At 41.7% G+C, this 25548-nt stretch overlaps 1 protein-coding gene across 1 annotated transcript in view; it reads left to right on the top strand.

Moving 5' to 3' along the window:
- Positions 1-11882: 11882 nt before the first annotated feature.
- CPQ (carboxypeptidase Q) overlaps positions 11883-25548 on the top strand; it is a 148427-nt gene continuing 134761 nt past the window's right edge. The window contains exon 1 of the mRNA XM_068396996.1: positions 11883-12318. Within this exon, the coding sequence (XP_068253097.1) occupies positions 11892-12318 (427 nt within the window). The 5' untranslated portion in view covers positions 11883-11891. The remainder of the gene's footprint in view (positions 12319-25548) is intronic.

The following is a 25548-nucleotide window of genomic DNA, read 5'->3' as shown; positions in this document are numbered from 1 at the left end:
ATTCAAAGTATTTGTATTTTCTGGACAAAATCTGGAGCAACATAAAGCATACATGTGTTCTGTAGGACTGAACAGCCTTCTGCTGGAGTGCTGCTTGGAGAAGCATCAAGAAGTGCCTGCAAGTGCCAGATACTTGGCATCTTGATGGCTTTCAGCTTTCATAGGGGTGGCAGACCAACTTGTGACAGTGACATCCATGCACTGAGTGTTGTTAACGAAACTTGGTTTGCTCCTGTTACAAGGTCCATCCATCAGCCTTAGCAGCTTTTGCTGTCTAGAGGTATGGGTTGATCATTTTCTCATAGCTCATACCCTCTGTTTTAGGCTTTATCCTAGTATGAAGATAGGCTTCATCCTTTGGCCGAATGCAGTCTGCTAGTTTTTCAATAAAAGCTCAGAAGAAAATATTTAGCATCAGAATTGCAGGAATAATTTAACTGTACAGAATATAAGATGTCTTGTTGAATAGGTTTTCAAAAAGAAACTTGGTTTAGAATTTTGGGTGATAGATGTTTAAGTATGGGACCTTTCTGGCAATTCTTGCCTTTGGTGCCCTTAATTTGTGGCCTCTTGTTTCTCTCTCTCGGGCAGTTCATTCCTTTCCGTAACCTAATCCATCTCCTCAGGTAAGAAATACAGAAAATACAGAAGAGGTTGTAAGAGGAGATTTCTGTGGTTATATTGCCTCAATGAAAAGGGGATGCTTTTCTCCTATAGGAAAGGCTAAAACAGCAACAAGTAGCTCTGAAGAGTTTGTGTCTCAATTATATGTTAATTTCATTAAAAGATACAAGATGTGTGTCTATCCCAAGGGCCTTTACAATGAAGAAAGGATCCCTAAATTAGGAAGAGGCCACTAATGTTTTGTCTCAGAATGGATATCTGTGAATATATTTATTTTTTCATAAGGGTCTTTCTATATCTGAAGGCAACCTGTCTTGTTTTTTACACTAGAGCAATAGTTATGGACTTGAAGGAAGTATCACTGAAATTGAGCATCAAAATACCAGGTAATATAATTGCAGCCCTATTCTGTTATGTTTTGATTTAATTGCCCAAAATCATCTTTCCCATGCCCCCCCCGCCCCAGTTGTCTTTCAACACCATCAGCTGGTGTTAGCTATGTACTTTGGCATTCATTATAATATGAACAGCATCGTGTATTTTGGTGTCATTGTTTCCTAACTGCCTTTCTTCCATTGAATATTTCTGTTCTATTCAGTTCTCATCTAAAAATACCGGTGATTTCCTGTCTTTTGCCTCTGAAAATACAATGTACTCCCTTTTGAGAAATCTTTGTATTTTGAATGATCATTAAGAATAATATCAGCTGCTATGTGGCCTAGGCATTGTTCAGTGGTAATGTTGTGGTTTTGGTTTTTTTGTTACTTAATTTTTGTCTTGGCTGTCACTGCTTCTTAGGGAAGTACGAGACTGATCGTTTCTGTAGCTTCGCTGATACAGTGCACGTGGATTACAGTGTGATTCTTCAGGATTACTGCCATCCATTTTAGCCGCAGCTACTGAATAAGATTATATCAAGGTAGCCTGTTACTATTCTGAGGCTTGCAGGTGAAGAAAGAGTTAAGCATGGTTCCTTTTACAGCTTCCTTCCTATGTTAAGCTATAGTACTTCCACCATACAGAGTATAAATAGGGTATGAACATTTTTTTTTGCCACCTGAGGAGCTATGACCTGCAATGTCTCTGGGCACATTTGGACCTTTTCTGTTTTAATCCGTAGCCTTCTTTAAGCATTTCATTTCCTATTGTGTCCATGTTAAGTCAGTATCACTACCTGGGCATATATGGTCATACACTACTAGGTTACACTTATCTTTTCAAGGATTTCAGGACATATCTACAGTTGTAGCAAATCAAGATAGTTCTTCTGAAGTTGGTAAAGGTAAAACAGCTCATGATTTGGTGTTTCCTTTGAAATTTTAGTCTTTTTGGTCCAAGTAATAAGATTCCATATTGTATTCAAAGTCTTGTATCCATATTGTGTTTTACTTTTCCTTTCCTTAGCTTTAGATGTAAAAATGCTCATTTTAAAGGCTTTGTAATGTAAATGATAACTTTGTGAGTGTTCCCAAAGCCAAGATTTTCTAACTGATTAAACATTCTCCCAGATGAGGGATCTTGACAATTCTGGAAGAGCAGTCTCTGAGGAATGTCTGCTTTTCTGCTTCACTCTTCAAGATCATAAAGCTTTCCCCTGCCCCCCCTTAACCTTCTAAGTGATGGAAGAACTCTATGACTTTATTTTTAGGCAGAAATCTCCTCCTCATTTTGCAAGTCCACCTAGCCTTCCAGCCAGCCTACTCCACAGCTGTCACAACAAACTTTCTTTCAGATGCTATTAAATGTATCAGACATCACTCTGCAGCATGTGAGTTTGTTACCCTGGGGCTTTTCAGTCTATTCTAATGTTATCAAAACCACTGTGTGATTTCAAGGTTTCCTACATTCCTTGGAAGAAAATCAAGTGGTACATGGTTAGGAAACTGATAGATACTCTAAAGATTTAGCAGATCTCTAGCAATTAAGTGGTTAATATCATCAATTTATTGTTTTCTTTCCTCATTTCCCATAACCATGACTCTTCTGAACTCTCTGTATCCTTTTGTCTGTATTTTCAACTGGGATTTTGGGAAAACTTTGCCACACTGGAGAAGAGGCATTGCTCTAGCTTTGTTTATCCTATTTCTGTTCCCTCTGCTCCTCTTTCAGTTATCTGATTGCTGTAGACAGTGTTCTCATCCGAGATGTTTTTTAATCCTCTCTCTCTTATTCTTTTCTATCTGTTATATTTAGGTAATTTGTATTGTAATGATTTTAATGATGGTAACACCAGTTAGCTTGGTTACAGATTGTGTATGCTGAAGCTCTTTTATATAAGGGCACCATAAAAGATGAAGATCCCGATGGTCTTGCGCTTTAGCATCAAAGACAGTAGTTAGCTACGGACAAATGGATCATACAATAAGTGGAAGCATACTTAAAGTAGCTGCTTAGCTAGTGTTAAATGCATCTTCTTATGACACTATCTGTACTACCAACGTAGCATTGTGCTGTACATTTCATGCTCTTATACTACTCATTGGAGCTGGAAAAGACTTATTTTCTGCCCTTAATTTGTCTTTTTCTTCTGCATACCTAGAACCTTTCTTCCTTGATTTTTTTAGATCCTTTCAGCTTGTGTTTATGGCTTCCTTTCATATTCTGAATCACAGATTCAGGTTGGAAGACATCTTTTGGGCTCATCTAGTCCAAACCCCCTGTTTAAACGGTTGTCCAGGCCTGTGCCCAATCAGGTTTGGAATATCTTCCCATATGGACACTTCACAGCCTCTCTGGGCAACCTGTTCCAGTGTTTGACCACCTTCACAGTAAAAAAGTGCATTCTTGTGTTCAGATGGAATGTCATATGTTTCAGTTTGTGCCCATTGCCTCTTGTTCTGTTGGTGGGCACCACTGAAAAGAAATCCCTCCTGATCCTTTTCTTCTGCAGGCTGAACAGTCCCAGCTCTCTCAGCCTCTCCTCATAGGATAGATACTCCAGTCCCTTAATAATCTTCATGGCCCTTTGTTGGACTCTCTCCAATAGGTCCATGTCTCTTTTGTACTGGGGAGCCCAGAAATGGACAAATACTCCAGGTGTGGCCTCACCAGTGCTGAGTAGAGGGGAAAGATCATCTCCCTCCACCTGCTGGCAACACTGCTGCTAATGTGCAGCCCACCAGACTGTTGGTCTTTGCCATGAGGTTGCACTGCTGACTCGTGCTCAGCTTGTCCACCAGGACCCCATGGTCTTTGTCTTCCAAGCTTCTTTCTAGCTGGGTGGCCCCAGCCTGTCTTGGTGCATGGGGGTTAGTCCTCCCCAGATGCAGGACTTTTCGCTTCTTCTTTTTGAACTTCATATGGTTCCCGCCTGCCTATTTCTCCATTCACTCTGAGTGGCAGCACAACCATCATGTACATCAGCCACCCCTCCTAACTTCCTATCATCTGCAACTCTGTTGAGGCTGCACTCTGCCAAAGCATCCAAATCATTGATGGAGATGTTGAAGAGTACTGGACCAAGTATTGACTTCTAGGGGACACCACTAGTCACTGGCCACCAACTAGATGTCATATGAATAATCAAAACCTTCTGAGCTTGGTTGTTCAGTGAGTTTTCAGTCCGCCTCACTGTCTGCTCATCCAGCCCATGCTTCATCAGCTTCCCTAAGACCTTATGGGAAACAATGTCAAATGCCTTACTAATGTCAAGGCAAACAACATCCACTTCTCTCCCCTCATCTACCAAACCCATAATTTTGTCCTAGAAGGCTAAGCATGATTTGCTCTTGGTAAATCCTTGTCAACTCTTCCAAGTCACCTTCTTGTCCTTCATATGTTTGGAGATAATTTCCAGGAGGATTTTCTTCTGTCACCTTACCAGGGATTGAGGTGAGGCTGACTGGCCTGTAGTTCCCCATATCTTACTTTGTGCACTTCTTGAAGATAGGAGTAACATGACCTTTCAAATATAATTGAGAGTGGCCTCACAATGACATCATCCAGCTCTCTCAACATTTGTGGGTGCAACCCATCAGGCCCCATGGATTTACATATGTCCAGTTTGTTTAAGTGTTCCCTAACCTGGTCTTCCTCCACTGAAGGTATGTCTTTCTTGCTCCAGACTTTCCCTTTGAAATGTTCTGCAAGAATTTTGCAGGAGGAAATCTCTCTGTTCTATGGACTATATTCAGACCACGTCCTTCCTTCAGTATATGGATCCAGGTACTGCCATGGCTGGATGCGCCCCATCCACTTCACCTGAAGCTAAAAGAACTGGAATCATTTTACATTACTGCCTTTTAGCTTTGTGCTCATTTTGGACCACAGTTTTCATGGTTCCTAAGTGTAGTCTTTCATCCTGGAAAACTGAGAGCCTGTGTAACCCTTTAAGCTGGAGATGATTAAGCCCTGGGCCCTGCTGAAGTCTCTGAAGAGACCAAATTCATCTGGCATAAACATGCAGTGTCCAGTATGTGAAGGACTTTCAATTCTGCTCAAAATGGGAAGAGGAGCAATGGTGGCTCCCACTTTTTGCTTAATATGCCAGTGATTAGAAGTCCCTTTGAAGAAGTGAAAGGGGAGAGTTGTAGGTTTTTACATGGTCTTGAGAGATTCACTTTTTAGGAGAATATCCTAAACATGAGGCTGAAGGCAAGGCTGGAATGGGACCATTCTGTGTCCTTTCCATGCATGCAAGATTTATAGGGTCAGAGAAATAAAATAGAGGGACTGTAACCTTCTGACGAGCATTCTTGCCTCCTGGAAGGGCAAGGGGAATCCCAGATTCTTGTCCCTAGTTTAGAAAATGGTTATTTTGTACTAAAGACCCATGGAATGAGATGCATTAATAGGGCTGGGAGAAAGCACTGTACTTCCTGAAAGTGTATTTTCTTCCTATCTAATTTTGCTCTCAACTTTTTCTGAAGAAATTCAGTGAATAATTAAACGCATCAAACAATTGTGACTGTCCTATTATTTTTTTTTTGATTTGCTGGCACTGCGATGTTCATTTGCTGAGTCTAACTAGTGAGATGTGCAAAAATCAGTAGTCTCTTTTCCCAGATGATTCACTTAATGTTACAGAGACTGGGACAACAGATGTGCTATTCTTTCCCTGAATTAGAGTGGAGTGATTCCTGTATTGCAGTCCAAGCGAGTATGACGTTACTTTACCTAGCAGGGAATTATTTCTGAACGCTGCTAGCTTTTGGCCAGGTTATGCTGGACTATTCAAGGAAAGCACAATAAATTACATTCCCATTCTTGTGTCTTTGCCCAGGGTTTAAATTTAGTTACGCTCCTCTTACAACACAGTGGCAGATAGTGGAACACTGTGCGTGGTGGGAGTATGTTACATCCTCAAAAGCTGTGGAAACATGTCTGTTCTCAGTGTTCAGTGGGAAATTCCTGGAAAAATTGCGGCTCTTAAATGCAGCTTCTCTGGGGCAGCCTTTGGAGTGAGGATGCCACTGGTTTTGAATGAGGCCAGGAAAAGCAAAGGAAGCATTTCTTAGTTAAGGGAAATGTGATAACTGTGGTTTAATTTCTCCATTGAAAAAAATGCATGAAGTTGTTAGCTGGGGGCTCTTTGAGATTGCCAGTGCTAATTAAACAATCCCCCTGTGTTTTCTGTTTAACGACTAAATGTGTTAGCTTTGTCTGGTAGATTTTGCAAACCCTTAAACAAACAAAAGCCCAAATCTTAAGTTTTTGAAACTATCTCTACAAAGTTGTTGTCTTACTCCACTCAGCAAGAATTTGTCTTATGGCAGAAATGAGATTATCTTGCTTGCTTCTTTGTGGATGATGAGCTTGGCAAAAATCAAGGAACGAGCATGGTCATCCTGACAAAATTATTGATGTCTCTAGCAGAGGATGTCTATAAGCATGTAATTAACTGGTCCAAAGGGAAGGAACATGGGGAAAGTACAGAGTTTAGCAATAAAAATACACCAATACTCTCTGTGTAGTATAACCACAAATAAACAGTATCTCAGACTATAAAAGGGCTTTTTACAGTCCTCTGTCAGTGTCCTGAAGATAACCCAGAGTCTTCTGCTCCTGGTTGTGTAAAACCTTTGACCTGTTTGTCTTGCAGAGAGAAAGGAAATCGGTGTAATAGATTTGTCTTTCATAGATGAAATCACAGACGATTTTTGTTCTTCTTTTGGGAAAATGACACTTCACTGTGAAGAATTGTTACTGCCTTGATCTCAAGTTTAGGGAACACTTGAATAGTTAAGGAGAACAGTTCAATATTCTTACATTGCTAAAGCTATCGTTTAACTTGCTGTTTTTGAAAAGACCCATAAAGACCTATGAAAGGCTGGCAGTTTGTACTGGTTATCATATGAGCTAGGCTTGGTGACTCCAAAAATTTTGTCTGTTTTTTGGGGGGTTTGTTTGTTTGTTTTTTTTTTTCCTTCTGGTGGTTTATGGATCCTAGAAATGTGGTTTAATTCTTTTACTCTTTCTGTGTCTTAATTCTGCATTGCACAGCCAGTGTTTCAGATGGCACCTTATGAATGCATGGCTGGTGGGTCATCCCCCCTTCTTGGGAGCTGATCAGACAGCTCTCACAAAAGTGTTGTGGGTTTCCTCTACTGTTTCCATTGATGAATACATGCTTCTAAGTGCCTGTACACTAGTATACACAGCATGGGGAATGAATACAAGGAGTTAGAGATCAGTGTGCAGTTGCAGGGCTGTGATCTTGTTGGGATCATGGAGATGTGGTGGAATAGCTCAAAACTGGAATGCTGCAATGGATAGAGGCGTGCTCTTTAGGAGGGACAAGCTGGGAAGAAAAGGAGGTGGCATTGCCCTTTATGTGAGAGAGCAGCTGGAGTGCTTAGAGTTCTGCCTGGGGATGGATGATGAGCCGACTGAGAGCTGATGGATAAGGATTAAAGAGCAGACCAATATGGGTGACATTGTAGAGAGTGTCTGCTATAGGCCACCTGATCAGGAAACATAAGTAGATAAGGACTTCTGTAGACAGCTGGAAGTAGCCTTACATTCACAGGCTCTGATGCTCATGGGGGACTTTAACCAAACCAATATCTGCTAGAAGATCAGCACAGCAGGGTATAAGCAGTCCAGGAGGTTCCTGGAGAGCATTGATGATAGCTTTCTGACACAGATAATAGAGGAGCCAACAAGGAGAAGTGCTCTGCTGGACCTCATGCTTGCAAGCAAGGAAGGGCTGGTTGTGGTGTGAAGATAAAAGGCAGCCTTGGCTGCAGTGACCATGAGGTAGTGAAGTTCAGGATCCTGAGAGCAGGGAGCAGGGCAAAAATCAAGATCACAGCGCTGGACTTCAGGAGAGAAGACTTTGACCTCTTCAAAATTCTGCTTGATAAGAGTCCTGTGGGCTATGGCCCTGGAAGAGAGAAGAGGATCCCAAGAAAGCTCATTAATATTTAAATGTCACCTCCTCCAAGCTCAAGAGTAGTCCATTTCAACAAGCAGGAGGTCAAACAAAGATGCCAGGAGGCCTGCATGGATAAACGAGTTGCTCCTGGCAAAACTCAGACATAAAAAGGAAGTGTACAGAATGTGGAAGCAGGGACAGGTGACCTGGGAGGAATATAGAGATGCTTTCTGAGCATGCAGGGATGGGTTTAGGAAAGCCGGAGACCACCTGGAGCTGAATCGGACAAGGAAAGTGAAGGCCAACGAGAAGGCCTTCTGTAAGGGCATAAACATCAAGAAGGAAGACTAGGGAAACGGTGGGCCTGCTGCTGAATGGGGCAGGGGACCTAGTGACACAAGACATGGAAAAGTCTGGGGAACTGAATACCTTCTTCAGCTCAGTTTTTATTAGTACAGCCAGCCTTCAGAAACCCCAGGTCCGTGAGACCAGGGGGAAATAATGGAAGAAGGAAGGGTTACCCTTGATGAAGAGGGTTAGGTCAGGAAATACTTAAGAAAACTGGACATCCATAGATCCATGGGCCCTGGTGGAATGCATCCACGAGTGCTGAGAGAGCTGACTGATTTCATTGCAAGGCCATTTGCAGTCATCTTTGGAAGATCATGGGAATCGGCAGAGGTACCTGAGCACTGCAAGAAAGCAAAAGTCGCTCCTATCTTCAGAAAGGGGAAGAAGTAGGACCCAGGGAACTACAGGCCAGTCAGCCTCACCTCAATCATGAAGATACAGAACAATGAATCCTGGAAATCATTTCCAGGCACATGATGGACAAGAAGGTGACTGGGAGTAGTCAGCATGGATTTACCAAAGGAAGGTCATGCTTGATCAACCTGATAACCTTTTGTGATGAAATGCCTAGCTTAATAGATGGGGGGAGAGTGATATATACTGTCTACCTTGACATTAGTAAGGTGTTTTACACTGTCTCCCATGAGATCTTCTTAGGGAAGCTGATGAAGTATGGGCTGGATGAGCAGACAGTGAGGTGGATGGAAAACTAGCTGAACAGCCGGGCTCAGGGTGGCCCTTGACAATGTATATAAATACCTGAAGGGAGGGCGCAAAGAGGATGGAGCCAGATTCTTTCCAGTGGTGTCCAGTGACAGGACCAGAGGCGGTGAGCACAAATTGAAATACAGGAGGTTCTGTCTGAACATCAGGAAACACTTCTACAGTGATGGTAACCAAGCTAGAACAGGCTGCCCAGAGAGGTTGTGGAGTCTCCCTGCTTGGAGATACTCAAAAGCTGTCTGGTCATGGTTCTGGGCAGCCTGCTCTAGGTGACCCTGCTTGAGCCGAGGGATTAGACAACATGACCTCCAGAGATCCTGTCCAACCTCAACCATTCTGTGATTGTGTGATCTGCACTTCCCTGACTTTCCAGATGTTATGCTTTAGTTACAAGTGCTTTTGTATAGTAACATATAGGAAGGGTAAGCATCCAAATTCTTAGTACCAACTAGACTCTTTACTGAGGGTGGTAGTTCAGCTCCTCCTAGCACGCTCTGCCACTGTTAAGGTGAAGCTGCTTTGGAAGAATAAGGTGAATAAAAAACTGAGAAAAAAATCAGAAGTAAAGTGGCAACTGTACAAACTACCAAACCAACATCTGAATTTCCCAGATTCTTCTTCATCTCAACATGTTTCTTAAACAAGAGCAAGTCAAATGAGTGAGTAGTCTCTGCAGCCTACACTGAGACAGATTTCTGGGTGGAAATATAAATACACTGAAACTAATAGAGGACAGGAGAGGAAATGGGACAAGATATATATATTCTGTGCTCAGAATTCATTGTCTGTTACCATAATCTCATTCTTTCAAAGGCTTGTTTTTATTTATTTATTTTTAGCAAACGCTGGAAAACGGTCCAGAATGAGCATCTTGAGAAAATGAGTTCATCTGTTTGTGATTCATTGTAACAAACAGAGGTGGAAAGGTTTCTGTTCATCTTAGCTTAGATTATTCAGAATGGAGCTTGCAGAAGCTTTGAGTACAGCTGTGGCATGTGTTTCCAGAGGCACAAAACTGGTGTAACCTCACCTTTACTCTCTCAGGAGTTGGCTCAACTGCTGGTTTGCTGTGTGACTTCTAGTGGTGGGAGTTAATTCAGGAATATCCCTCGATCAGTGTTCTGTGGCGGTCAGATGAGGTAGATGCTCTGGTCCCTTCTGGCATTATGATTTACAAAGCTATTTGGTTATTGTGAAATTTGCGTACTCCATAAAATGACTGAGAATTAATGCTCAAGTAAAGCTCCTGTAGTGTGCAATTGTCTTAAAGGAGGATTTTTTGTATTTTGCATGTGAATATCATATATGGATATAATATATGCATATACATGTGTATATACACACACACACACTCATACCCTCCCTGCTACCTTTGTACTGGCTCTCTGTATGCATATAACATCATGAACCAAAAATACAAGGTGAGTGTACTGTCATGATTCCTCAGGTCAGCGATTATAAAGTGAAGAGTATAACTCTCCAGAAATACCAAAAAAATACAAACAAGGAAGAAGGATAATGTGGAAATCTTAACAGCAAAAGCTTTTAGTAATGCTTCTGCCATGGAGGTCTGATTTACCCATATTTTGTCCATATTAGCCAACTAATTAGTCCTTTGCTATTTGTGGAACAATTCTTTCCAAGAAAAACATATTTTGTAGAGTAGAGGCCAACATTTGCCTTTAGTGTTGCTATTTTTTATGGCAAATTACATTGGTTTTGAAAAATACCAGTATTTCCGTGAAAGTCCATGAAAATGGCAAAAGTGCTGAATCAAAATCTTTTTGGGCTAGTAGTAATTGTCACTTCACTTGGCTGTAACTAATCACTATTTTATTTAAGTCTCGTAATAGCTGGAGCTACAGAGCTGACTTAAAGGCCTTATTTCTTATTGCTATTTTTTATCATTCAAATTGTAGCCTGATTTAAATTCAAAGGAAAATGAAACAATTACATTTCCTTTTGTGTATATAATAAAGACTTTTATATTTTGGGGTTGTATAATCATAACTCCTGTGTTCTGGAAGAGCTTTGCAACTGCTCCAACTGATTCCAGAGGTTTTTTTGTTAGTTCAATTAATAGTATAGACAAACAGTTGCTTTTATGCGATTGAAAATTTGTAAGATCTTAAAAATGAAAAATTTTGATGGTAAGATGGATAAACTATAAAGTGTTAACAAAGATTGATATTCAACACAGGATCAGCACCCCTGGTGCTGTATCTTTCTGCAGTGCTGCTGAAGTCAGTCCTTAAGAGATACACCGGTTAGTAAGAAATTGTATTTCTCTGGTAGTCGTGGATTTATGCAATGAAGAAATTAATACTTTCTTCCTGGGGACGCTGGATCTAAATTGCTCTGACATCTTTCTAGTGCAATAGAAAGTGCTTTCCTGATTATGAAGGTAGAGATTAAGCTATGTTTTTATTCATGAATGTTTTAAGAAATTTTTTTGTCCAGATGTTTTGTGTGCAGACATTTGATTTGGCACTTATGGCAAATCCTGCTCCTAACAGAAAGGACATGCAAAGATCCTCCTGGATGGGAGCAGCCTTGGGTTTTGATTCAGTGAAGGATGTGGTTATTTAAAGAGATGCAGCATTCCAAGGATGTTTCTGAAGACCACAACAAAGATTGTGTCCAGTGGTTTAAGTATCTTTTTCATTTGCTTTCAATAATTGTGTCTCCAAGTTGAGTTTACTTTCCTGCCAGTTCAGATCAAAGCGTTTTCATGATAAACTGATTTCTTTTCATTTTGGTCTGTCTGCCAATCCAAATAACAAAAAGTATTGCTGATAGCTGTATGATTTTTTTAAAAATATTCTTTTTTTTTTCTTTTTATGTCTTCAACAGGCTTTCTGTGGAAAAAAGAGAAAAAATGAAGTACATATTTTTAATATTTTTCATGAATTTATTACCACAGTATGCTGGGAAATCTTTGAAAAGAGATGGCAGTTACCTGAAAACATTTGAAGGCATTAAAAATGAGATAGCTGGCTATACTGATATTGCTAAAGCTATTATTGATCTTGCTGTTCATGGAAAAGCTCAGAACAGATCCTATGAAAGATTAGCAGTTTTTGCCGATACCATAGGACCTAGACTCAGCGGTTCGAAAAATCTAGATGCAGCCATCAGGTATATGTTCAGTGCCCTGCAGGAAGATGGGCTGGAGAATGTGCATCTGGAGCCTGTGAAAGTACCACACTGGGAAAGAGGAGAAGAGTTTGCAGTGATGCTGGAACCAAGGAATCACAGCATTGCTATTTTGGGACTCGGGAGCAGTGTTGCAACTCCTCCAGAAGGTAACTCTTGCTTTTGCAATTAAGTATCCCTTGCTTTTTAATGCCCAACTGTATTGTACCCCTAACTACTGCTTCTCTCAATGGACAAACTGAAGTTTTCTTCCTGCTATAATCATTCTGCAAGACAAGATGCTGTTTTTCTGGGACTTCTCTGTATGACACGGTTGTGAATGATGCCGTTTGGTTTAATTCAGTTTGGTTGAACCGGCTTGTAAAATCACAGTTGATTCCTGAACTCTCCATTAAATCTATACCCTTTTGTTTAACACTGCTGAACCTCGTTTGCAAAGATTCTGCTCCTCCCCTGAGGATGGTGGGCAACTTGTTCTTGTAATCTGGGGGTTTCCAGCCCTTCTTTTTCATTTTGGCCAGCGAAGTTTTCCATCAGGTGTTGAGCTGATGTGTGATTTCTGCTTTTCTTGCTGTGTCCTGTCCTGCCAAACCTAGCACTTCACTCTGGCAAAAAACAAGACAGCAGGAAGAGGAGGAGAGTCTCGTGCTGAGCTTGGAAAGTGGCAGCCCCTCACTAAGCGTGGCAATTGGTATCTGTTTGTCCTTTCCTTCCCCCACCCCTCCTCCCTCTTCTCTCCACCCCCTGTCTCATGCTCACCTTGGAGTCTTTGGCACTTACCTGTTACTGAACTGTGTGTTGCGTTTTAGTGGATCGCATGTGATACGTTACTTCGGGAACACGAATGATGGTTAGCTGGGCTCAGCAAAGTTCGGCTGTTAGCCCCAAAGTGTTAGCTTGCTTGCAAACGAAATGAGTTATAAGATTCTGGTTTTGTACATATTGATGTGGGGCTTTCTCAGGATTGCTATTTAAAGGCCAGATGACAACCACCTTCTGTGACTACTCTCCATAAATGACAGTAGACTTATTCCTAGACCACTTCAAAAGCATTCTTATTCCTTTATGAGGAAATAAATTTAGTTTAGGAAATAAAAGGTAACATGATACTCATAAATTTTTTAAGAATTGTAAATTTTTGCGATAGTGAGCTTTCTGTTTGAAATGAAAGAAATAATGTATAAAAGCTGTTTTGTTTAGAAAAAATATATAGCCCTTCAAAATGCAACAAAGTAAAACTGGGTAATTTAAGGAATGTTTGGAATAAATCTTACTTGATTTGGGAAACTGCTACTGTAAATTTTATCTTAGGTATTTCTGTCATATTGAGGTAAACACATGCCTAAAGCGAAAAACTAAAACCATTAATAATATCTGTTTATCCCATTATATGTCTAAGGCTTAGTGCTTTGATAGGAGAATATTTACAGCAAAGGTTAAACCTACAACTTACTTTATCCTTGGCAGTCCTATTCCAAGCTTCCTAAAAAGGAAGCTAAAATTAAAATGGTGGTTTTTAGTGTTGAGCAAGTGAACCTGCAAAGAGAACCTGCAATTTAATCTTGGCGAACATCTTCACATCCCGAGAAGTCTGTTTTTCGCTTCCCTTTCCTAGCTGTGTAGTTATTTGCACTTCACTGGTCTTACTCTTAGGTTTGCCTTTGTTTTATTTAAACAGATACTGAACTTACATGTTTAAAAATGCTCACAGAGGCTAACCATGTCCTTCTTTTTCATCTGTAAAGATCTTCTTATACTGACGACTGAGTGGTCCGGCTAGTACCTGTGGCTGGTGATGTCTTGGAAGATAAGATTGTATTATCCAGTGCTGGTTCATACAGAGTAATGTTAAAAACCCCCACATTATTCTTCCTCACATTTTTGCTTTCTCTGAGATCTTACATGTTTGTAAAGAGGTGTGTGTGTTGGTGCTGGAAAACTGCATGGCAATGAGATCCCTCACAGAAGAGCGGGCAGTTTCTCACACTTGGTGGAATCATTTTGATTAAATTATCTTCTGACTAAAAATCTATCCTACTGTTCGTGGCGCTGTTATGATTTCTGTTGGTCTCATGTTGCTCTGTGCAAGCTGTGACAGGTTTTCATGCTGGAGGAGGTCATGTGGGGTAGCTGGTCCCTGGTGAGCTCTTGGCTCTTGTTCTTCCCATCACTGGACTGGCCGCCTGGCTGACGGAAATGCCTGGCAAGAGCCGCTTGTCACCAGGCGCTCTGGGCAAGAGAATTGCAAGGTGTGCTGCTCAGAAAAGCGCCTGTCCTAAAACTCAGAAAAATGTGTGGTTAGACTATTAAAACCACTGCCTCATCACTTCGGAGGAATTCATTCCCAGATCCTCTCCCTCTGCGCTAAGCAGCAATTGTCACCATGCCCTATTCCTGAGAAAAAGGAATAGGCGGCTGCCCTAAATCACATCGGAAATATTTGAACAATTTCTCTCAGTGAGGGAATATTGGCAGTTCTGATCTGTCTTGTTTTAGCCAAGAAGCTGTAGGAGTGTGAGTCATCCTGTAATCAAAACAGTGCAACTCAATATGAGATGCTTGATGCTGATTCTCCTGCCATTGCGCTGCTATTGCTCCATGGGATCAAACCAGGGAGATCTACCGCTGCCGTGCCAAGCTTTGCCAGAGGGATGTATTAAAGGCCAAGGACTGGCTTTCAGATGTTGGCTCCATGATCTGGCCATTGGCGCCTGGGTTCTGCCCAGGGGCAGAGACAGCCTTCAGAGCTGCCTCTAACGTGTGGACTATGCAGGTGATCCCTGAAGTTGTTTGGTATTAGCTCGATAGTTATTACAGAATCACAGAATCAACCAGGTTGGAAGAGACCTCAGGGATCATCGAGTCCAACCTTTGCCCTGACACCACCCTGTCAACTAGACCATGGCACTAAGTGCCATGTCCAGTCTTTTCTTAAACACATCCAGAGATGGTGACTCCACCACCTCCTTGGGCAGCCCATTCCAATGTCTAATGACCCTTTCTGAGAAGAAATTCTTCCTAATGTCCAACCTGAACCTCCCCTGGCGAAGCTTGAGGCTGTGTCCTCTTGTCCTATCGCTAGTTGCCCTGGAGAAGAGGCCGACTCCCACTTCACTACAACCTCCCTTCAGGTAGTTGTAGACTGCAATAAGGTCACCTCTGAGCCTCCTCTTCTCCAAGCTAAACAACCCCAGCTCCCTCAGCCGTTCCTCATAGGTCATACCCTCTAGACCCTTCACCAGCTTGGTCGCCCTCCTCTGGACTTGCTCCAACACCTCAACATCTTTCTTGAAGTGCGGGACCCAGAACTGGACACAATATTCAAGGTGCGGCCTCACCAGTGCCGAGTACAGAGGGACAGTCACTTCCCTAGACCTGCTGGCTACACTATTCCTAATAGAGGCCAGGATGCCATTGGCCTTCTTGGCCACCTGGGCACACTGCTGGCTCATGTTTAGCCGGCTGTCGATCAGCACCCCCAAGTCTCTTTCCGCCGGGCCGCTTTCTAACCACTCTTTCCCCAGCCTGTAGCGCTGCATGGGGTTGTTGTGGCCGAAGTGTAAGACCTGGCACTTGTTCTTGTTGAACCTCGTGCCGTTGGTCTCGGCCCATCTATCTAACCTGTCCAGATCCCTCTGTAGGGCCTTCCTACCCTCCAGCAGATCGACACTCCCACCCAGCTTGGTGTCATCTGCAAATTTGCTGAGGGTGCACTCAATCCCTACGTCTAGATCATCTCTAAAGATATTGAACAGCACCGGCCCCAAAACTGAGCCCTGGGGAACACCGCTAGTGATCGAACACCAGTTGGACTTTGCGTGCTTTAAATCAGTGTTCCTATCAGGATATGTTTCGGACCCGTCAGTTTACAAACCACTGTCCCTGTAGAGCCCAGACAGATCACTTGACTCTACTGATGCCTACCTAGAGCCAGAGGACAGCACTGGCTGAACTTTTTGTCTTTTAAGGTCTGGGGATGGGCTTAAGATGAGAGGGGGTGACTCCTCCATCCCAGCAGGAGGTACAAAAGACCATTTCTTGCTTTCTCACCCTGTCAGTTATGTCCTGTATTCCTCCCTTCCCGTTATGTGCCTCCAGACTTGAGACTCGATGAGCTAAGAAAATAGGAAGCATTGGCAGAAACTCGAAACATTGCTTCTCTCTGGATGTGCTTAGTGCTTCATGCTGGACTCGGTGGCCCCTGGTGCCTGCAGAGCTCCTCCTGGAGCTCAGCTCCCCAAGCTAGTGCTCTGAAGGGCACTTTATTAACATGGCAATAGCCTAACAGCGATTAGAAACCTGGCTTTGGATGTTGGAAATTCAAGGTTTATTTTCGCTGCTGTCCAAGGAAATTCAAACCAGTGTTTCCTAAGAGTGACCCAATGGCCAGAGCACACACTGAGGCTGCTCACTTTCCATTTTGGCATACGCCATGTGAGTGTGTGGAAAAAATCCATGATCCTTCAGGGCCGGAACAGGACACCCTAACAGTAGCAGTATTTTAGCCCTGGAGCCTGAGCTAGTATTGACTCCAGCATATAAGGAGTGTCTCTTCCTGCAGGTCTTCTATCTAACCTATGCCTATGGGGTTGAAAACCTTATGGGATGTGGACAGAGCTTTGCCTGTTTATTGGATTTGCTGGGATTTGCCTCAGGTATGAGTTTGGTATAGAGCTGGTTGGCTCACTCAAAGTTGGAACAGTGATGGTGATGTGCAGAAGGCTTTTCGGTACCTTGTGATCTTGTGGATAAAATCCACATTTCCCTGTTTTCTTCTTCAGGACTGGGCAACATGCCAGGATGTCAAGTTTCCAGATTCAGTCTGATTTACACAGCAAAAAGGGGCAGCACAGAAAAGGTTAGATTTTTTTTTATTGAAGAGGAAAAAAATGGTTTTCCCTTTCAGTGTATCTCAAGATTTGAAAGTGTTGGGTCAAAGAGAAAGTTTTCACTTCCTTTGATCTCCTTACAAGGAGGGAGTTACTTTCCTGCCTGTCTCAGTGACTGGGAGAGGAGAAACATGAAATGCAGGGTGACCTGGATTTCCAGAAGTCAGCAGAGATTGAAAATGGTCACCACCTCAAAGAAATGGGTTCCTAGGTGACAAACAGAGTTTAATGTTATAAAGTGCTCAGTTTAGGGAGCTGACAGACTGGAGGTTTACCATATTTAGCCAGTGTCCTTGTATCATTCCCAGTGTTTCAACATTGGCAAAACATACAGATATATATAGAGAGACTGTGTTGATTTCTGGTAGTACTGATTATATCCCCCAAATTCTGAGGAAAATAGATATAATTGTTGCTTTGAGAATCCCGTAATTGAAGGAAAGTAGTAGTTTAGCAGATGTTTGACCATAAAGTATCAAAGAATTCATATTTTTTGCATGTGTTTTAAAATGCACTTTTTTTTCCCTGATGGGTGACTCTGCCCTTTCATTTTAAAGAAATACTGACAAGTAGAACCAGCCCCAGAATGCAGCCTGCCCAAAATGTCTCCTCAAAAAAGGAACAGTCTCTGGTTTCTATGTACTGTTTCTTGCAGCGAAACTGAAATAATATAAATATGAAGATGATGTATTGGCAGACTTTTTCCTAGTTTTTGTGTTCGAGCCGTGGGTTTTTTTGTTTAACTATCAACAACATTTGGTCCAGTCTTGCTCTTAGAGAAGATGGTGGGAGTTTTGCCACTTAGATAGTATGAGAATAGTTCCAGCCTGTTATTTATAAAATGGGGATAATATGTGTCTCAAAACTGTTGAAGGCGTGTGCTGTTGCCGTAGGCTCACAGTCTTTTTAAGCCAGGGATGCTGCTGAAAGAAGTGGCCTAGCCCCAGTCCTGGCTGATGTGTTTTTCCCTAGTGTTGACCCTCCTTTTTTTTGTTTCTCAGTGGTGAAGTGGATTAGGGAATTCATCTAGATTAACAAAAGGCAAACAAAAAAGTTAATTTTTATGTGTATCAGAGGAATTACCATTGAGTTGCCAGTATCTTGGATCACCACTGACCTACTGGGAGAGGAGGAGATCCTGGGAGGGACTTGGGTATTCCCTTTGATGAGGGGTTCAGTGCTGAGAACAGGGGTTGGAGAGAGTTGTAGGCATGAGAACACAGTGCACGGCAAAGCCCTTCTTCTGTCTTCACTGGATCTCTCTTTTTCTGTGTATGAGGAGCTATTGATTCACGTCTTGAGACCATTAGCCTCAGTATTGGGTGCCTGGATTGTTTATTGTTACTTAGAGCAGTGCTGCTTGCGGTATGATAATTATGCTGCTGTTTTTCTTGGAATGTAAAAGATGACGTCCATAAAGGACCTCAGATGCTGTGGTGTTCAGTTACTTCAGTGGCATTTCAAAGATTTAGAGAGTAGGCGTAGCTGTGTCTCTTTGAGGCGGATGTTCTGTCTGGGAAGGACATGGGTTCCATTCACTGCTTTAATGAATGTTCAAGTGAACTGTATGGATTGGCAATGGAAAAAACCTGAATTTTGAGGTCTTGGCCCTTTTCAGTGTTGCTAGGTTGAGGGTGGTTACCTCAAGGATGGTAAGCCCTGGCTGAAGCTCCTGCCTCACACAAACAAAAGCAGGATTTGAACATGATTTTCTGCTTGCTTGGGGAATGCATGCACAGCTGGGTGGCACTGCCACCTTCCCTCCCAGGGGACAGCCTGCAGTGACTGGCATCTTGACTCGCTAAGGAGGGAATGGTTGCCCTCCATGCTTCCTGCCTTGGGCATCTGTGTGCTCTGAAACTGGTTCTTCTGGATCCTGTTCTTGGGTGCCTGATTCTCCCCAGAGATTGCATAGCAAGCCCGTGTCCTGTGCCAGGCTGCTTCTGGGAGAACCAGACCTGTTGCCCTGCTCTTTTGGCATCCAAGGCTTCATGCTCAGGGTCGAGTCCAACCCCCTTGCTGCTAGGATTTACTGCTGCACAGTAATCTACATGTTATTGAAACCAAACCATTCTAATGAGATCCAGTACCTGCTGGAAATTGTAAGTCATATTTGTCAAAAATGTAAGTATTATGTAGTGTTTGTTTTTCTCTGTGTTCTTCTTAAAGAACGGAGTAATACATTTAGTCTCTGTGCTATGCATCAGAGCTGAACAGCTTCCTACCCTTTTTGGATAACTCGCCTGTGCAATTTTATTATACAGTTTTAGTTTCATGAAGTAATTCTCTTTGCTATTCCACAGAGTAGGTGAGGTCACATTTTCCAGAAGTATATTCAGATTTTACAAAATCTTCCTTCTTGATAAAAGCCCTCTTCTTCATTTCACAGTTCCCCTAAAATATTTAATCTTTTCTTCATATTATAATTCTTATATCAATACATATTGATATGTGTTGATAAGCCAAATGTGTTACTAGGTGTTAAAAGTATTTTAAATTTTCAGTACATGCTAATAATTTTTGAGGGAGAAAAAAAAAAAGTGATGATATGAAACTTTCATTTGGTTCAGCCTGACACTAAGCTTTAATTTGATGAGTTCATTATGGACCCAGAAATTGGTTTTTTTTTTCTGAAAATCACGTTGAATTACGTGGGCTGTTGAGGGGAAAGGTGAACTAATTCCTGGAGAGAGCTGAAAAGCAACGTGTTTTTAAAAGAGGTAGAAGTTGAGGGGAAAATTGTTTTATGGGCTGATTTTAGAGGATGCTGAACATAAATAGAATATAATGCCAGGTCCCTAATCTTACTTAGCTTTCAAGAATATATTTGCCTTTTCCCTCTACTCCCCAAAACCTCCTTTTCTTTGACCTGTCTCAACAACTACCTTTCTTCCCTATCTGCAGACCTATATATCTATTTTTTCCCTGTTGCATGTTTCATCTTCATAGAATCATAGAATGGTTTGGATTGGAAGGGACCTTAAAGATCATCTAACTCCAACCCCCCTGCCATGGCCAGGGTCACCTTTCCACTAGACCAGGTTGCTCAACGCCTCATCCAGCCTGGCCTTAAACACTGCCAGGGAGGGGGCATCCACAACTTCTCTGGGCAACCTTTTCCAGTGTCTCACTACCCTCACAGGAAAGAATTTCTTCCTAATATCTAATCTAAGTCTACCCTCTTTCAGTTTAAAACCGTTCCCTCTCGTCCTGTCCCTACATGCCCTTGTAAAAAGCCCCTCTCCAGCTTTCCTGTAGGCCCCCTTCAGGTACTGGAAGGCTGCAGGAAGGTCTCCCCAGAGCCTTCTCTTCTCCAGGCTGAACAGCCCCAACTCTCTCCGCCTGTCTTCATAGGAGAGGTGCTCCAGCCCTCTGATCATCTTCATGGCCCTCCTCTGGACTCGCTCCAACAGCTCCATGTCCTTCTTATGTTGGGGGCCCCAGAGCTGAACGCAGTACTCCAGGTGGGGTCTTATGAGAGCAGAGTAGAGGGGGAGAGTCACCTCCCTTGACCAGCTGGCCACGCTGCTTTTGATACAGCCCAGGATACTATTGGCCTTCTGGGCTGATGCGCACATTGCCGGCTCAGTCTTCTTACATCCTCATCCAGGAGTATTGATTCTGGCACATGCTTTGGTTCTGTGCAGGGCGATGTGACATCCAGGGTCCAAGACTGCCATTTTTACAGGAGAACTGCATGTCCCAGCTGCTACATTATAACTTGGTACATGCAGCTCTTTCCTGTGACCCATGCAAAAAAATGTCTAGGTTCTCTGTAACTGTGAAAGAAGCTACCTTGCAAACAGGCACAAGACAGTACATGTGGGCCATTTCTGAAAGAAGTAGAGCTATGGTACTTTTATCCTGGGGAGATGGTCAAGCCTGAAGGACAAATGGATTAGCCAGGCTAAGGTTAGAAAACCTTGGGGCTACCACTGCCGTGTGCTTAGGGTCAGCAAGGAATACAGCATACCTTGATGGGCAGCTTCCAGGCTAAATTAGCTTTGTGGGAGAGCTGAGGTGGAAATGGAGAAATGTGAGAAGTGGCAGCCATCCAGTAGAAAAGAAACGAGGGAATCAACATGGTCTGATGTCACTAGTCTGCGAGGCAGGGCTGCGATTATCAGGTAGGCTTCATGCACTGCTCTTGTGGTGTGTTGCTGCTCCTACTCATTCTTTGTCTTCTTCCTTCCACGAAGAAGTGTCTTGATTTCTTGGTCCTGGTGTCCTGGTGCCTGGTTCTGATGCACGGGGAGGTAGCACTCTGTCTCCCTCTTGCTCTCATGACTGCAGAGGCCAGGATGTGCTTCAGATACGTTCTTCCCCAGTTTCATAATCTCCCACCAGCACTAGAACAGTTAGATGTGCTGTTGACTTTTTGTGTTGTTACTTCAGGCAGTATTTTATGCTTAGGATGCAAAAATTTTAAATATATAACACACAGGGGAGTTTAGTGGAGACTCAGTGATGTAGTTTCCATCTTTGTTGTATCTAGACCTAGAAATAATGTATTTTAATTGTTTTAAGCCAAAATTGTCTTGCCCATCAGATTATTTATTTGACAGTGGCAGCTTTAGTGCATGCGGACCAGCAGCATCGCTGTTTCATAGTGTGATTTGTAAGAGAAATCATAATTCTTAAGTTAACACAGTGTGAAGTAAGTGGAGTTTTGAAGGTATGTAAGGGTGAGTTGTTCACTTGCTGTTAATGAAAAAAATTATTGTCAAATTAATAATGGCTACATTTGGTTTTGGAACTAGATCTCCAAGGGACTGTTGCTGTTAACTGGATGACAAAAATGAGACTGGGGGGAAAAAAGCAGAGAGTAAGGCCATGGATGAGTAATCAGGAAATTAGTATCCAGTAAGATTAAACAGTATGCAAATGATATTTCTTTCTGGCTTTCCTAAATTCTTCTTTTAATACAGCATTTGATCGTAACTAACTAGGTTGAATTTCTATGTGTTTATGAGCTGAGTGTTTCTAGGATAGTAATAGCTAAAAACCAATAGAGACAGGGTTCCCAAATCTCAGGAATTCCTGATACTCAGTATGGTAAAGTCTTGCCATGTCTTGCCCTGGTGTGGCCAAGAACAGCAACGATATTCTGTATGAAGTTTTCTTGATGTTTTAATAGAGATTAATCGGTTTTTAAAATCTGATAATAGGGTGGATTTCCCTTTATTTTCTTAATCTTCTCTGAAACCTGTTACTAACACAGACAAATGCATAGCTCCAGATACTAAAATGGCTTAAATGTTTGCTGCATTTAATCTTGGGAGTTATCTCATGGGGAATTCCCTTTGAACTAATCTACTTCTGGCATGATTGCTGGCAGGTAAGCAGGTGCTAGGAGGTGACTCTCCAGACAGAATTGTTCATGCCAAGGATCAGACTTCTGATGTATGTCAATGTTGCAGAAAGCTGATTTACAGGTGCTTTTATATATATATATATATATATATATAAAAATTGGACTTTCTGTGTCTAATAAAGAGTAACTGTAATCAGACTTGCCTTTATTCTGCCTGTGAGAGATTTTAGACTTTGCTAATGCATACCATGCCATGTATTTCAACTGGCAGTGTGATCGTCAAAGTTTTGGCATATCCAGGTGTTTAAATAGAAACGTACATTTCTGCGTACAGAGGACTCTGTAATATGTAATTTTGTTGGTAATTGAAAGTTGCCTGCTTGTTCCCACCATTAACACACTTTCCTGTACCTTAATTCTCAGAAATGACAGGGTGCAGTTCACTGTTTAATATGAGAAATGGGAGGAAACCCATAGTACTACATAGATTCTTTTGCTCACTGGCCCAATGCAACAATATGTATGATGTTTCACATGGTAAGAATAAATAAATAGTCTTCAGCTTCATATAGTCAGCCAAGTTTATCATGTTCGTAATTCTGTCTTCTACACTTCATGCCCTTTACTTAGCTAATTCGTCAAATGCTTTGTATTAGTCTCTTGGACTGCGTGGGTTATAATCTTTGTATCTTGCTTAAGTAAGCAGGCAATCCGGCTCCCTCCTTACATGGGTTTTCTGAAGACTTCTGTTTGATCATTCAAAGACAAGCTCTGGATCAGATAATGATGGCAGGAGGAAAGAAACAGAACAGCTTTTGACATGGGAAGCAGAGCCGTGAGGCACTGAATTGGTAGGAGATGCTAGGGGTAGAGGTTGGTTAATTTGCTTAAAGGCTCAGTAAAGTGAGGCATTTCCCATTCTGAAAAGGAATAACTCATTCCCCTTAAACTGATAAACTGTTGTTTTTTTGTTTCGTTTCTCCTTTGCACAAGAGTCTTAGGGTGGTTTGTGTATGTGTGTCCACGTGTTTATTTATGATAACCATTGCTCTTGTTGCTTCGATAGATGAGACTGAAATGCTATAAAATGGGACTAAAATGCAAATGAGACGTTGAATTAGTCAGAAGTTACACAAGAGTGAAGTTTTATTTTGTTATGGAAGGCACGGTGATTAATGCCTTATGTATACCATGCTGCCATTAAGTTAAACTTGCAGAGAGAACCTTTGTTTTATTTTGTCAAAGGATGGCTTTATTTAGCTTCTGTGGGAACATTCAAAAGTAGAGATACTGGGCTGGAGTTTGCAGCTCTGTGTTCTTTTTCTTAGCTTTAATTCCCACAAAGTTCACTGTACAAACTCCTGATGCCTGTCGTCTAAGGAGGGCCATAAATGTACTTCTCCGTGATATTTCTTAGGGATTATAGATAGTTGCTAGCTGTCTGTAGCATTCTTTAAAAATCATCCAGAGTTGGTGTTTGTTCATTAATGCAGTAAAGTAACGCCAAGAAGAGTTACACTCCTCGCTTCCCTTGATGAACAGGCGCTAATACAACATGTGCCCTTCCAGTGCCTGCTGCACGATCCAAGTGGAGCATTGGGGAGAGCTAATATGAAATACGGATTGCAGTATCAACCTCCTGAGACCATGACTTTTCTTGTGGAAAATGAAATTTTGCAGATACCTGGCTTTATTTACAGTGGCACGGTTCCATACCCAGAATGATCCTGTTGCTGGGATGCTCCTTGGGTAGGCAGCTGAACCTGCAGTTCATTAGAAGCAGCTGGAGTCTGTTAGCATGCTCACCTACCTGCCAACAACAACTAGTGAAATTTGAAGGTGATTCTCTGGTTTGGCTCTCTGTGCCTCTTTCGGTAAAGATAAGAATCCGAATAGTTATTCAGTTAAAATTTTTACACCTCTCACACTATGTTAGTTCTGTAGCTAAAACTCACCAGCTTGTGCTGTAGCAGTGCTGCACTCTCTTGCCCTCTTAGTGGTGCACTCTTAAGAAATCAAGCTTTTTTTTTGTGTGAAACAGTTTCTTTAAAGTTTTGAAGTATGCTATAGTTTGATCTTAAAGAAGCCATGAGCCTGGATACACTGGTGCTGGGAGAGATGATCTTCCTATTTTTCTATCAGTTCTTCTTGTGTATTACAGTCTCAGATACAAGCCTTTGAAATCTTCTCCAAATAATTCTTATATCACAAAAAGAAGAAAGAGGAATTTCAAGGAGAAACATTTTCTTCTTAAAAACATGATAGGTTGACTTCTTTGACAAATCCTTGCTAGACATTTGTTATTAGTTTTAGTTTTCACTGACGTATTTTGTGGCTTTTAGGTGAAACATGCAACACTAAAATTTCAGGCATCCATTACATCTTCTATATTTAGAGGAAAAGTAGTAGCCCATGTTAAGCTGTTTCTACTTATCTCTGCAACCAATCAACAAAATTGGATTTGAAGCATTGTGGTCGTTTTAATGAATTACTTCTTAAATGCTGTGAAATATAGTTCCTCAATTAATGTTCTAAAAAGTTAGAAGGATTCTCTGGCTTTGGGAAAAACTACTTATCTATGAAATCCTTTGTTTTTTCAAGCAAGATAATATAGCAATTTCAAACTATTCTAACTATTAAAAACAAAGAGCTGTGTGGGATCTAACTTACCATGTGTGAATAGTTCTGCAGAAGCACCTGCCTGTGTTCTCTGTGTCGTAACTGGGGAAGAAGGGCTTCTGGGACAACTCCCAGAAGGAGATCCAGTAGAACTGAGGTATTTGCCGGAATTAAATATGAAGACTTTTTTTTTAATTTATAAGCATACTGCAGAATTTGTTGAAACTGCAAAGCTTTAATTTAATTTCATTTATGGATTAAATAATTTTATAAGTATTTCAGTCTAAAAATATGTGCTTCCAGTTGTCTTATGTTAAGCTAAGTTGTTTAGCAACATAGCAAAACAATTCCATGAAAAGATTACTGTCTTTTTTATTAATCCCATAGGCAGCTTTTTGCAAATGTTTTTTTTTTTATAAATGATTGCAGTGAGCCATTAAAGCACATGCAGAGAACAGAATTCCCCCTGTGTATCCTTCTTGCCCTTCAAGTTATGTTTTAATACCAACCTGATACCATGGTTTACAGAACTGTGTGTACTTGGTTCAGGGTGCTAT

Source organism: Nyctibius grandis, chromosome 3, assembly GCF_013368605.1.
Source record: "Nyctibius grandis isolate bNycGra1 chromosome 3, bNycGra1.pri, whole genome shotgun sequence".
NCBI lineage: Eukaryota > Metazoa > Chordata > Aves > Nyctibiiformes > Nyctibiidae > Nyctibius > Nyctibius grandis.
This window is presented reverse-complemented; position numbering and strand designations above follow the sequence as displayed.